This window comes from Lipophrys pholis, assembly GCF_963383615.2.
Source record: "Lipophrys pholis genome assembly, chromosome: 2".
Taxonomy (NCBI): domain Eukaryota; kingdom Metazoa; phylum Chordata; class Actinopteri; order Blenniiformes; family Blenniidae; genus Lipophrys; species Lipophrys pholis.
The window spans coordinates 11,725,115-11,738,777 of record NC_137636.1 but is presented as its reverse complement, the minus strand read 5'-3'; the positions used below and the strand labels follow the sequence as shown (position 1 = coordinate 11,738,777).

The window sequence follows — 13,663 nt, the reverse complement described above, 5'->3', positions numbered from 1 at the left end:
CTCCCTCCCTCTGTGTCCGACTGCTGTACTCATCAAGGTCCTGGCCTGTCCTTGCTAAGAGAGATGGGAGAAGACACTAAAAATGCAGCTGTGATAAATAGTGACAAGCCTAAACGCTTCTACAAACAGGTATCAGTAAATTCCTATCCCATGTGCCATTTGGCTTCTTTTTGAGCAGAGAGCAGACAGATAATCTGAGGAAAGGTATGAGGCGTGCTTCGAGGAGAGGAAAATGTGTCTGCTGCAGTGAACAAACTGTCAAAGTCACAATAGAATGTCTGTTAAAATTAGGATTTAAATCTGTTCAGAAAGATTTTAAAAACAGAGTCTAACTTTGTAACTGTATTTGCATGAGCACTAACCTTTTAGCCTGCAAAAGTGTTCATGGTTATCCGAAAACCTGAATAAAACAGACTGCTGGTCCTTTACAAGGCAATGAATGCCATTAATGCATCATTTTATTTTATTTAGTACAACTGCTGCACTGAACAAAGCATGTGAAATAAATGCAGGTCATAAACTGCACCTCCTTGCTGACACATTCTCAAGACAGCTCGATAGTCATGACCTTTGTCCAGGACTGCTACACCGAGTTTCACAAATGACAGTTGTCCAACAAACACAGAACACATACATTAATCCTAATGAGTCCTATAATGTGCTTTATTATCATCAAATCATCATGCTTGATAAGAAATGCATGTAGGACTTACATAGCCACTTTATACACCTGGTTAATCTCTCTTCATGGGGAAACTGTGCAAATTATTTGCGAGAGCACGAAAAGATTCATAATTTGGACATCAGTCATCCAGATAATTTCCGAGAGCAAACGAGGAGCCAGGAAAGGAATCTGATTGGGGTCATAAACCAAGATGCCAAGAACTGCTTTAACACAACTGGAAAGGTCATTGGTTCCTGTGGGAGGTTTCACCGGAAGGACAACAATCAGCGCAGCTCATCACAAATCAGGCCTGCATGGGAGCGAGGCCAAATATCAACTCACTCCTGGAAAAAAAAAACTTGTTCCTGGGGTCTGGTAAAAGTAAAATAGGACATTTCAGTTGTAATGCAAGGTGAAATACTTTGTGGAAACCAGACATAACTATGAACATAAAAACCTTTCTGTCTACACACATTAATATGTGAGTCAGTATGATTAAAACAGTGAGAAATGAGGACAATATAAAACATACATTTAAAATCATAACAAAAAAGCCCACTAAAACACGAGTCTGCCTCTAACATGTCTGAGGGTTTGTCAAACTTTGGAGATAGCTGAAGCATGGTACTTATCGTCAGCTTAAATTTACATCGAGGGGTTTTTCTCAAGTGGTCAGAGAGACAGTGACCAAACTGTTCCAGAGCGGCTGCTGCTCAGTGTTGGAATCAATGAGAACACTGAACTATCAATTTCACAATTATTCCATTAGAGACTTGCATTGATAACATTGTAAACACAGCATTAGCACAACACCTGTTACCATGGATACATGTACTTCACCTTACACACCGACGGTGGTTAAACTGTCCAGCCTAATAATGTGTTAACTAGTCTTCTATATAATCCAATATACAGCAGCGACATCTTTTACTGGAAATATCAGATGACATCGATGAGAGTTAGTTAATATATCAAGAAACCATTTATTTACAAGTTTCAGTTTCAGACATCGATTGTGTCAAATCGAAGAAAGGCAGCAGATGTTAAAATCCCTAAAGCGTTTAAAATCAAATGACCATGGCAGCCTGTTGATACGCGGCCTACTTTCCTAACGACACATTATGTACTCTGTCAATAATAAGACACATTTCAGATGCATTTGTGATTTGTTTGCCTGATAAAAACAGACGTGTCTATTTGCACTATTAAGCAACTTTTTACTTCACGTGTGCATCAGAGTGCAAAGCAGTGCGGCAGATGAATAGATCTAGTGTACGCTGACAGCTGTGGCTATGCTGCCTTCACTGAATGGGCAGTCGTGACAAAACAGTAAAAGCATTTGAGAGGTCAAATATGTTATAACTGAGTCTTTAATATAAGGAAATTGTCATTTTATGTAACAGCCTAAAATGTCACAGTGTAGACATACATTTGCGGTTTTCAGTTGAACAGAAGGGGGGGGGGGGGGGGGGGGGTAATGATGGAACTCTAAACTTGAAAAAGACAGAATGTAGACACATTTCCTTTTCAGACCTTTTAGTTCATTCTACATGTGAGCTTTATCCTTAAGTCTCACTGAAACGTTCATTGTTTGACTTTCATTTAAATGTTTTAGTTTTGCCAAATGACACACACTACATGTACAGTATCAGACCATGTCTACTGCAAGGAGAATTAGTACAAAGCAGTTGACACAATTCATTTTAAAGGACACTTAAAAATTAACCTAACTTCATTGAACAACATTAATATTCTAACCGAAGCATAACTCTGGTATTTAATGGATGAATGCTGAGATACAAAGTAAAGTCCTCACCCTGTTCCCGTCTGGCTACAACACCTGAAGTTCTGAGTAGTTTACCAATTAATTTCCACCACACTACGCTAATGTCACAAAGTAAAATGGTCAAACGCACTTGATATGCACTCTAAAATTAGAACCACAACAAGTACTGAATGCCCAGCAATGTGTCACTTATTTCTAAGGTTAAGGACAACACTCCTAAAACACCCCTGAATCATGTGTTTAACCATTTATCCATTTTAATTTCTATGAATTTGCACTTTCAAGCGCATTTTGGCACACTCATTGTCCTTTGGTGTCACATAAGACTATATTTTTTAACACTAAAAATGTAATGCCAACATAGTATCTATATAACTGACTCATATTACAAAAGCTTAGAATATGATTTAACTGTTGGATTTATCAGCATTTAGGATTTATCGGCCCAAATTAAATCACAACCCATTGTGTATTTCAGGCCTCAAGTGTATTTTCTTTGTTAGATGTGTATACTGTATAACCCCAGTGACTGTGATCTGAGCTACCAACTTGTACCAAGCGTGATTTTTACTCAACACTAGCTATCTTCACGTAGTTACCTACTTTCTTAATTCCTGTTCCTATTGAGAAATAAGATTGTCCTGTTTACATGAAGACTGATTAAATTGATCAGATTAATGTGCAAGTTTATAGGTACAAGAAAAACATCTCCCGATTCAATCAATAGATCAATGCTTTGCTTTGTGATGTTGGTCATTTTTGATGATATGCGCACATGATCCCGCATCCAGTTATACCTGGAAACTCACCAGTAATAAAGACAGATTTGTTAGCTCCAGACTATGTTAGGGTCTCATGACTGTTAAAAAAAAATGTATGACTGCCAACTTTACGCTTATCAAACCTTTAAAACATTTGAATGTCTTTTGATATGTTTCATAGCAGTTTTGTCTCCTGCATCAACCATTTGGGTTTTTTGTTTCCACAAAACACTTTGGCTGAAGTGTGACATGATGATGTGACATAACATTCATAGTGAATGTGCCGTTTACTTGGGCCGGATCATAAATGCCCTCCTCTCTTCTGATCTGAATTTCAATTGGGCCACTCTAATAAGATAGGAGGTTTTACATGATGTGATTGATGGAATTACTTCAGGTTCTTGTGTGGGAACACATTTCAGTGCTGCTCAGTTGAATGTGCTGCCCCGATCCTATCGTATGACACTAAAACCAAGTGGTGAGCCTAAACAGGTCTTTTTTGGTGCGTGGCAAGTAAAAACTGATTGAAATGTTACTCTTTTAATAGAGTAATCTCTGTACTATTCTCTACAACTCAATCCATGTTTTGGACAAAAAACGTTTGGCTCTATGAACCCACTCTCACTCGAACTCCTGTCTTTTGAGTCCCAGAAGTCCCCATGATCTTACTTTTTAGACAGTTGGTCATTGTCTGACAATATTAACAAACTCTAAAGACTGTGTTCACTAACTTTCTAAAAACATCAATTACGTCAAGAAAACACCCACAGTCTTAACTATCCTCTGCCTGGGCTCATTTTTAAGGAGAGAAAACTAAAGGGCACAAAAAAAAGCAAAAAACCTGAAATCATTAGCTGCAAGATGCTGACTGGTTGTGGGGGGATGGTTAAAGGTATATAAATGAAGGACCGGGTTAAGGATTCTGAGGGGGGGGGGGGGGGGGGGGGTGAACGTTAATATTCTTCCATCCACAGCTCATCCTGTTTGGAAGCGGGAACTACTGACTGGCTCTTTTCACCTCTGCTGACCAAGAACAAAAGTATCATTCAGTTAAAAATGGATTGAGGGCACCAATGGTGAAGCCGGCAAGCTCCACCAGCAGAGTGCAAGACCCCTGACGCCCCCCACCACCACCACCGCCGCCCCCACGTCTCAGCTTCCTTCACGTTATGAAAGGTCTAAACATTAGTAAAAGTTGTATGCCAATAACAACTTCCAGCTTCCTGAAAGTGCCGAGACTACACTAAAACTGAAAGCCGTGCGGCGAGCCTGCGACAGGTAGACTGCATACCTCCTGAAGGAGTGTTTGCTTTGTTACTGGCTGAGGGGCCTCGTCTTTTCTCTCATCTGCTTTTCTGTGACAGGACTGTTTCCATTAGAGAAGCCAAAACTCAAGCCCCTGTGGGCCGTAGGTAAAAGTCTCTGCCAACACTGATTTATTGCAAAAATGCTTGATCTTCCATGACCATGTTTTTTTTTCTTTTAAATAACAGTAGAAAGACAACATCAAAATAAGAAGTTGACAATCTGTGTTATGAGGTAATCTAGAAGGTTTGGGCATTACATTTTCTATTTTCTCATCAAAAGAATACACCTTTCGTTCTTTGTACAGAACAGCACATGATGTTTTAGGGGCAAGTTTCTAGTTTTTCACTCTGCTTCTGCAATCAGGACAACTGTTTGAAAAAAGATTGTTGCAATGACAAAACACTTGCATATGCAATTTCTTCCTTTCACGTCAACAGAAAACACTGTGGGTGCATTAGCCCAGAGAGAAGGAGCCCTTGCAGCTGCAATATGTCTCACTAATCCATCATGATCCCTAACCCCACTGCTCCGCATACAAAAGACAGAGGGAGTGGGAGAGGACAACTAAAGTTCAAGAGACCAGGAGAACAAATGAGAGAAGGACAGAGAGGGACAAACAACCTTTCACATACTTTTAAAGAGTCTGTAGTGAATCCATTAAGCAGTTTAGTGTTTAAAACCTGTCACACAGCATTTAGATTACTGTGTGCAGGGGCACATGGAGAGCCATCGACAGCACAAGCTTGAAAACAACACGCTTTTCCATTTGGGACATGAAACTGGCTCACAGAGTTGCAGTAAGGGCTGTGATATCACTTTATGAAAACATCGTGTGGTGTTGTGATTGAGATGTCTGACTGCTAGCGATATACTGAAGTACTCTTTCCAAGAAGAAGTATGCTGAGAGTTTGAGCAGTATGCAGTGCGGCGTGAGGCCCTGGTGTGACATGTATCTACTTTCTCCCTGCACAGTTTTACCTCACACTCTCTTAACAATGGTCATTTTAAGTGCCACATTATAAGTTCTAGTGCAGCGACACCATGGGTCACGGTTGTTGAAAAGGCGGCTAAACAGTACAAAAGTTTCCTAGAACAAACGTTTACACTTGCACACATTCAAACAAGTTATTTTCCGAACCAAGCAACACTTCTTGAATAAGGCTTGTTTGCTTTTGAGGGGGCACAGTCAGAGGTGGCGACTTTGGTTTGTCATTAACCCAGGGGTTGTGAAACAAACTGCCTCTTCATGGGACAATCATCAACTGTAACCACACCACTCCACAGAGAATAACCTACCTGCTGCCTGCTTGCCTCACTTTGTATAAACCCCAGTGCCCTGACTTGAGGCAGCAGTTAAACTCTTCAGTCAGGCTTTTACTGAAAACATGGGAGCAGCACAAGCCGACTCCTAATTTTTATGTACCAAATATACAGCACAACTGGCTACCATCCATGTATTACTCACCCAAAACTAACCCTTTTTGTGACCTCAGCAGTTCGCACATTTCTCAGGGATTCAGTCACCAAGCGTTGAATACAACAACTTTCAGGAGAAAGAAATCTGAAAAGTTGAGATTCAGCAACCTTTAAATGGTGTATTCTGTGCACCGAGGAACATCTTGTTTGCTCATTAAGGTAAAATGTTTGTTATGAGCCAAACTGACATTCAAATCGAATATTTCCACATACACACAGGTCTTCACATACCCTCCAGTAGAGCGTAACCACAGAAAAGAAGGATTTAAAAGGTGAAAATGCTGGTTTGAAATGCTGGCTTGATCACTACAAATATAAAAATGTTATTAATGGCAAAAAAGCTGATGCTTTTAAGTTCACAAAAATACCTTTGAAGACCTGGCATGCTGTTGAAAAGCAGGTAGAAATAATATTTTGAGTCACTATGTTTGGTACAGGGACCAAAAAAGCAAGTGGTCTGCTTTAAATTTGTTCTCCAAATGTACTAGGGCTACCCCCCCTAGACATTTCAGTGACTTAACACTGCTACTGACAACTTCTACAACCATTGACTACCAGGCACTAAATCCTGTAAATGAAAAGTAAAAAATGTCCATTACTGTATAACTTTGTAGTGTGGAAGATATCCCATTCACGTTGAATTGGTAGCAGAGAAACACATAAAACTAAATACTATTTAATTCACCAACAATATCACACCAAGAAAAGAAAATTTAAAAAAAAAATCTGATCGAGGTTGCTTGCCACAGACTTTTCTGACATTCATAAATCCAATATACTGGCATTAGTCGAAAGATCAGCTGCAACCTTTAGTTGATTCAGACATTTAAAAACAGCTTTCATTATCATTTAAGTTCCCCAATTGCAGCTGTATAAGTGATAACATTTTCTTTTTCCTTTAATTCTAAATGACAGTAAACCAAATATCTTTTGATTACAGTTTGTTGAAAACAGAACAAGTACAGCGTTGTGCTCTCAATCTCCCACAAAAACCTGTGAAGGTTTCTTCACCATTGTCTGGCTTCTGTAAGTCCAAACAACAACTTGATTGAGATTAACTGATGAAGAAAGTAGTTGTTGGCTGCAACCCTAAACCTTACAGCAGTGAATCACACTGCAAGATCACAGCACGAACTATAACTCCACTGTAATCAAGGATATCAAGTAAAGCACAATTCATACCCAGTTCACACATTTTTATCCACTTAAGGCTGATTTACTTCTATTTATGCCTCAAATAGTTGTGAACTGAGGCAGAGTGGTGACTAAAAATGCATCCTCAAGAAAAAGCCACTGTCAGATTACTACTCCCTTAAAGTGAGTACAAAGTAATTTCCTGAGAAACTAGATTATTTACCTTTAAACATTATATGTGGACCTTTTTTCCACATCGGCGTGAATACGCAAATAACACTTTAGTAAACAAATGTAGAGATGAAACGGGAATCTGTTAGAAGAAGCAACTTATTTTTTACAACAATGCATGTCAAAAGGTTTGTAGAGTGGCAACTTAAAATATTTAAAAAGTGATGATTAGACAAAGCGTGAACAAGGACAAATACCAGAAGATAAAGTTTGTTTACAGTCATGCGAGGGTCTGTAAGTCATTATTTACATCTAGCATATTGTACAATCAACATCTATTTATAGAAATGAGAAAGTTTCTCGGCAGCTGGGATTGAAACTGTGCAGCTTGAGTATTATTTGCGTGTATAATGAAACTTTCTAAAAATAAATAAATAAATTTAAAAAAAAGAGCACAGCCTAGTGACAAGTTGCTGTGCACTGACAGTGCTGATACTTTCTAACATCTCCAGGAGGACGTTTCTTGCAGGGGGGGCTATTTGTAGAAAGTTTACCCGGTGATGTTCGGCGCCCAACGTGCACTTGTGCTCTGAATGACAACACAGCGGGGGCCTGGACGGCGCCGCTGGATGAGTGTCGGTACTCACAGGTAGTAGGTGAAAGTGCTGATCCCGGACGGGACGGCGGTCAGTCCCCTCCCGGAGCAGTCCGCTCCCCCATCTCCATCGCAGCTGCAGGAGGGCGAACAAACAGCCGTGGACTGCCCTTGACCGGCGGCACCGGGGCGAAGCAAGCACCACAAGCAAACCCAAAATAAATCCACGCGCATTTTGTCCCCCGGTCGGTTTCAGGTGGACGCGGTGAAAATATATTAAAAAAAAAAAAAAAAGCCCGAGGAGGAACTGGGAAGGAGGTGAAGCTGAGGAGGAGGGGGGCCTTTGTTTGTGGTTTAATCTACTCCGGACGTCGACTTCTCATGTGGTCGGTCGGTTGAGGCGATGAAGCCCCCCCTCCCGAAAAAAAAAAAAAAAAAAAAAAAAATGAGGTTACTCAAAAACAAAAACACGACCTCTCCGGCTCTTCATACATTCACAAATCCGAGGAGAAAACGAGCCCGCTAACGTGTAGCTAGCCGAGAAGCCCCCCGGAGCAGCGGCGGAAACATTTTCACTGCCGAGCGTCGTTATTAGTCCGTGAAAATAAAAGTGCTGGCGACACGAGCGGGAGACTACCTTACGGTTTTGTTACGTTTTCTCCGTCCCATTAAATCACCCAACAAACCCGGAGAGAGAGAGGGAGTGAGAGAGGGTGGGAGAAGCGGCGTCTCCCCCGGTCCACCGTGCGGGAAGAAGCGTCCGGAGAAACCTTTACCGGGGACGGTGTGGTCAGCGTCCCGCTCGGTTTCCTCGCAGGAGAGCACCGTTCAGTTTTCAGCCATTCCTCACGTTCCCCTCCTCTTCTGCTCCTCACATCAACAGCATGCTGCTTGGTAGTGAGCAAGGCAGGCAGTTCACCCTACAGGACAACCTGCAGCACTGGGCCCGGCCTGTGCAGCCCCCCCCCCCCCCCCCCCTTCCACCCCCGGCTGCACACTCCCCACACACGAGTCACACGCAGGCAGGTACAAGTGTTTACACAAGTACGGAGGGCCTGGGAGGCTCCATGTTTCTGCATGTGCTCCTTTCTCTGCTCTCTGGGTTGCACATGTCACCCTAATGCACATGGCCAGGAAACTGTTAGGTTAGCCATCTCCACAGCGCTCTCTGAAATTGGAAGATTATTTCAAGATTTTAAAGTTTATTGAATTTTTAGGCAAGGCAAATTTGTTTAGAGAGCACCATTCAGACAAGCCAATTAACAGTGCTTTACAAAGAAATAACACAAATGCATTAAAGCTTCACAAAGCAGTACAATAAAGCAAACAATTTAGAATGTTGAAGTGAATAAGAGTATGACATACTTTAAAACCTCACACACACAAATATGTCTGCTCACCAGAGGAGCCCACATGGTTCTGGATACCTTTGCAAACAATGGACTCAGTCTACACGTCCAACATAGAAATAATGCATTGCTACTTGAGGAGCTCTACTCATCAAACATAGAAATAATAAATTTCTGCATGAGCAGAAATTATTTTCTTACACACTTTTGATTACTATTTATAGTTTTGTTGTTCTTTGAGGGTTTTTCACAGTAAAATACTCTATATACCAGGGGTGTCAAACACATTTTAGTTCATGGGTCACAAACAGCCAATTTCACCTCGAGTGGGTGGTACTAGTTAAATTACTACTGTCCCAACATAAAGTCACATTTATCAATACCTTCTGGTGCAAAATACATGCCCAAAAACCTTCTCCCATAGCTGTTGCATTAAGCATGTTTTTACAAACTCACCCTGACATCATGGCTTTGAGACTAATACGAGTTTCCTCGTAATTATCTCAGTGTTCTATTGTGTCCATTACTCTTAAGAAATTTGTTTGAAAAATTCAGTTTCCTGTGAAATCTTTACAATTTGCTTGGTGGTTTGGCCAGATCGGAGCCTGTTGCGGGCTGCTTTGGACCACAGACCTTATGTTGGACACCCCTGCTGTACAGTATATGAGGCATGTCAATCGTATGGCGTGAGGGTTATGTAGGCCCCTCCGATAAGTTTGTAAAGTGTCAACATGACAAAGAAAAGTTCCACAATGACAAAGTCAAGATGTTTGTGGAGTTTCCAGGTGAAATCTTACTTCTTTAGTTTTTAATTGATCGTTATGCTGTCACTTTATTGGTCTGGCCTGCTCTTGATCAAATTAGCCTTGATGCAGCTTTATATGGTTCGGCAATGTTTTTCAATGGACATACTGTCACTTTAAGTACTTTAGTGTGCTTATTTTTAAAGTAAATGCAACAATCAAGTACCTGACTGGGGAGACAAGACGCTTTCCCCCAAAGCTAAACAAAACAAGCCCCCTTTTAGGATGCTCTTTAAATCCTGAACTTTATGACTCAGTTCGTAAGAAACTGGACCAAATACAGAAATTATGAAATATAGTCACAAAGACTCGGGAGCCAAACAAAAAGTGAACACAAGAATTATACTGTTACCTTTTTTTTTTCTTTACCTCCTATGCGTAAAAAAGAATTTAAGTATTTCCTACCTGTACCTCGACCAAGCAATATTTCAACTCAAGTGAAGCTGTAACTAATGGTGAACACTTTGCATTGTGAATCACATACACACCCCAATGGAGGCGACTACCATGCAGGTTGCTCAATCCATCCATTGAGGTTCACTGGGGTTCAGTGTCTTGCTCAAGGACATTTCAACATGTGGACAGATAGGGAATTGAACCTGCAGCCTTAAGCTTGAGACCATCTGCTCTGCCAACCGAGCCACATCTGCCCCTCATGATTAGTTTCCAGATGGGTCGATGTCTACCTGTTTTTCGCTCCTTTTCGCTGCCTGTCAAACAACTGGTATGAAACATGACATGCAGCTTAAGTTGTGTTTTATCCTGACTGAAAGGAACAGTTACAATCAATGAAGTGATAGCAAAGGGTACAATGGCAAATGCTGATGACGGACAGAGACATAGGAGAAAAACAAGACATTGCATTCACACCGTGGCTGCAACAAGAAAAGTAGATATGGAATATAAAGACTATTATCATCCTAGGGTAATAAAGTAGGAGTACATACATAGCAAATGATGAAACAGATCTAATGTTGAAAAAGTTATTTTAGACAAACAAAGCTTTATGAACATCAAAGCTTGCTTTCCATGTGTTTCCTTTACACAGGTGACTTAAAGCTTGAACTGAATCTCTAATTGTAAGGTCCCCTTCTGTGTTTTTGTAAAGTCTTGCCTGTCACTGACACTCACCTGTTTTTTCTCCGTCACTGCACACTTGTTTTTCCTGTCTGCCCTCTCTCCGTGCTTCTCATTCCCTCAATATCTTTCACCTGTATCATCCCTTCCCCAGTGTATATGTAAAGCGCTTGTGGGTGATATGCGCGATCGACCGATTGCGCTGCATAAATAATAGATCCGTTATTTGTGCGACGGTCCGTACGAAGACCACTGCCTAACCCCAACCCTAAACGTAACGCTAACCCTAACCCTAAGCGCAGCATGGTTGACCGATTGTGCGATTGGCCGATATGTGCGCTAATTAAGGAGCCATTATTTGCGCTGCTCAATCAGTAGATCGTGCTCATGCCCCAAAAGTACCGGACATATACAGTCTGTTGCCTGATCACTGTTGTACCTTGTGTCAAGACATCCCATATTCTTCCTTGTGTTTCTCTCTGTGATTTTGGATGTCTTTGTATTTTGGACATACTTTTGGATTACAGAATATTCATGGAATTCTAGATAGTATTACTTACTACCAGAGACATTCACACATATGAGGTGACATCAAACTATATACAATCCCTTATATAGGAATGTAGACCGCTGGAAGCAGAATGTACTGATTTTATCAGAGATGGGCAGTTAATTTCCCTGAGGAGCAACATGAAAAACAAGGACCACTGTTCAGAGTGCTGTCGTAGGTTTATAGTAGTTTAGCCTAATACTAATATATCTGTTTATAAAAATAACTTTATTAGATTCATTCAAGTAGTTCTCTCCATGGTTTGTCCTGTCATGGTCTTTGAACGCTGCAGCCTGTTCTCTACAAATCAAATACACTGCTGTATCTTTGACACCAATAAATTCCTAAATGGGTGTTCGCATCTCGTTAAAAGTTCTACAATCTGCGACAGTGTCCACGTTGTGAGACATTACAGTGCCTACAGGCCCTTAAATTGGAGGAAAAAATAGATGCTATCGCCTTATTAAAAATGGAGTGTATGAGTGTATGAGTTAGTGAACATGATACAACCCATGTTCACTGACTCACATTTGATCCATATGTTCTCATCAATCTCATACAGGGCCTTTAAGGACAATATAAGGGTTGCATGTGGTCTGATCTATAACATTTATGTGATGCTTATATTGGTCATAAATCAGAATTCTAAAATGAATTTTACCTGTACGATGTACACATGGCAGCAATGTGTGTCTAATTTCACGAGAAGATCCTGACTGGAGTTAAATATGGTTACCAAATTTGGCCAAAGTTATGGAAATAGGTTAATGGTAATGGGATGAATTTCGTTTTTTCTATTGTTGAATGCAGGATACACGTTGGACAGCTCACCAGTCCATCACAGGGCAAACAGAGGAATAAACAATAACACTCTCACAGTCACATCAAAGAGCACTTTTATGAGTGAAATGCATGTTTTTGGCTTTGCAAGGAAACCAGATGACTGCTGATGGAATGAATTTATGAATATGTAAAAAGTAACTTCTCAATGAAGTTTTATATAAATATTTTGTAAAATCCTTACTTGGGAAGAACATTCAATACATTTGACTAGAAAGCAAGCCATTTTTTATTTTTAGTGTTTGTTCCTCGTCTATAAAAATAATCCAGTAGTTCACACTGCTGGTCACACAATTGAACACTAACAGTTTTCATCAATCAAACTGAGAGGGTAAATATTATTAAAAATGTTTTACAATCCATGCAGTTCAGGTGAAATCATGATAAATTATGAACAAGTGATCCAGGTATCTGTCCATGCAGAATCATGGGATTTGTATGTTAAAAATGACAATGAATAGAAAGCAGTGCTCATGACAAAATCATATTGAAAACTCTACCCAACCACCTGCTTACAATTATGACAGCTCCAGTTTACATCGAAGGATGGAGCCACTGACCCATCATGGCGCCCACCAACATGTTCTGTGGGCGATATATGCTGCCACGTTCATACATTTTAGGTACTGAGAAGGTGACAAAACAATAACGTATTTGTTTTACTTTTCTGCACGTTCATTTCTCGAACATAAAGATTCAAGCTTCATGAGCTTTCCAAAGCTCCCCTCTGTTTTTTAATGTTGTATTGTTCCGCTTAAGAATCTCAGGACATAGCAATCAGACGATCAAACCATCTGTTGCATGACTGCTCGCTCTGCTGTCATCCAGTGCAGAATGAAATAAGGGCCAAGCGGAGACCTTCCTCATTCTACTGTGTGATGGAGAACAGTTAAGACATTTATAAGCACCTTGTGAATGTGAATGGAGTAGTTTATCGCGATATAGTGCAATTAAGATAACAATTGCACACTAACTCTGTGGCAGTAAAAGTACACACACAGTTGCGCCTCTCAACAAATAAATCGGAATTGTGGTAAATACAAATGTGAAATCAGCATGGCTCTTGATATTGGTTCTGGGCCACCCAAGGCACTTTATCACTGGAGCCCACACTTCCAGGGTGTGTTTTAGCCATTCGTTTTCAATTTT

At 40.5% G+C, this 13,663-nt stretch overlaps 1 protein-coding gene across 2 annotated transcripts in view; it reads right to left on the bottom strand.

Annotated features, from left to right (window-relative positions):
• Positions 1 to 8,794, bottom strand: part of lgr4 (leucine-rich repeat containing G protein-coupled receptor 4) — a 39,594-nt gene extending 30,800 nt beyond the window's left edge. For both annotated transcript variants that reach the window (XM_080492657.1, XM_080492658.1), the window contains exon 1: positions 7,948 to 8,794. In XM_080492657.1, coding sequence (XP_080348783.1) covers positions 7,948 to 8,129 — 182 coding nt within the window. In that variant the 5' untranslated portion in view covers positions 8,130 to 8,794. The remainder of the gene's footprint in view (positions 1 to 7,947) is intronic.
• Positions 8,795 to 13,663: the final 4,869 nt, after the last annotated feature.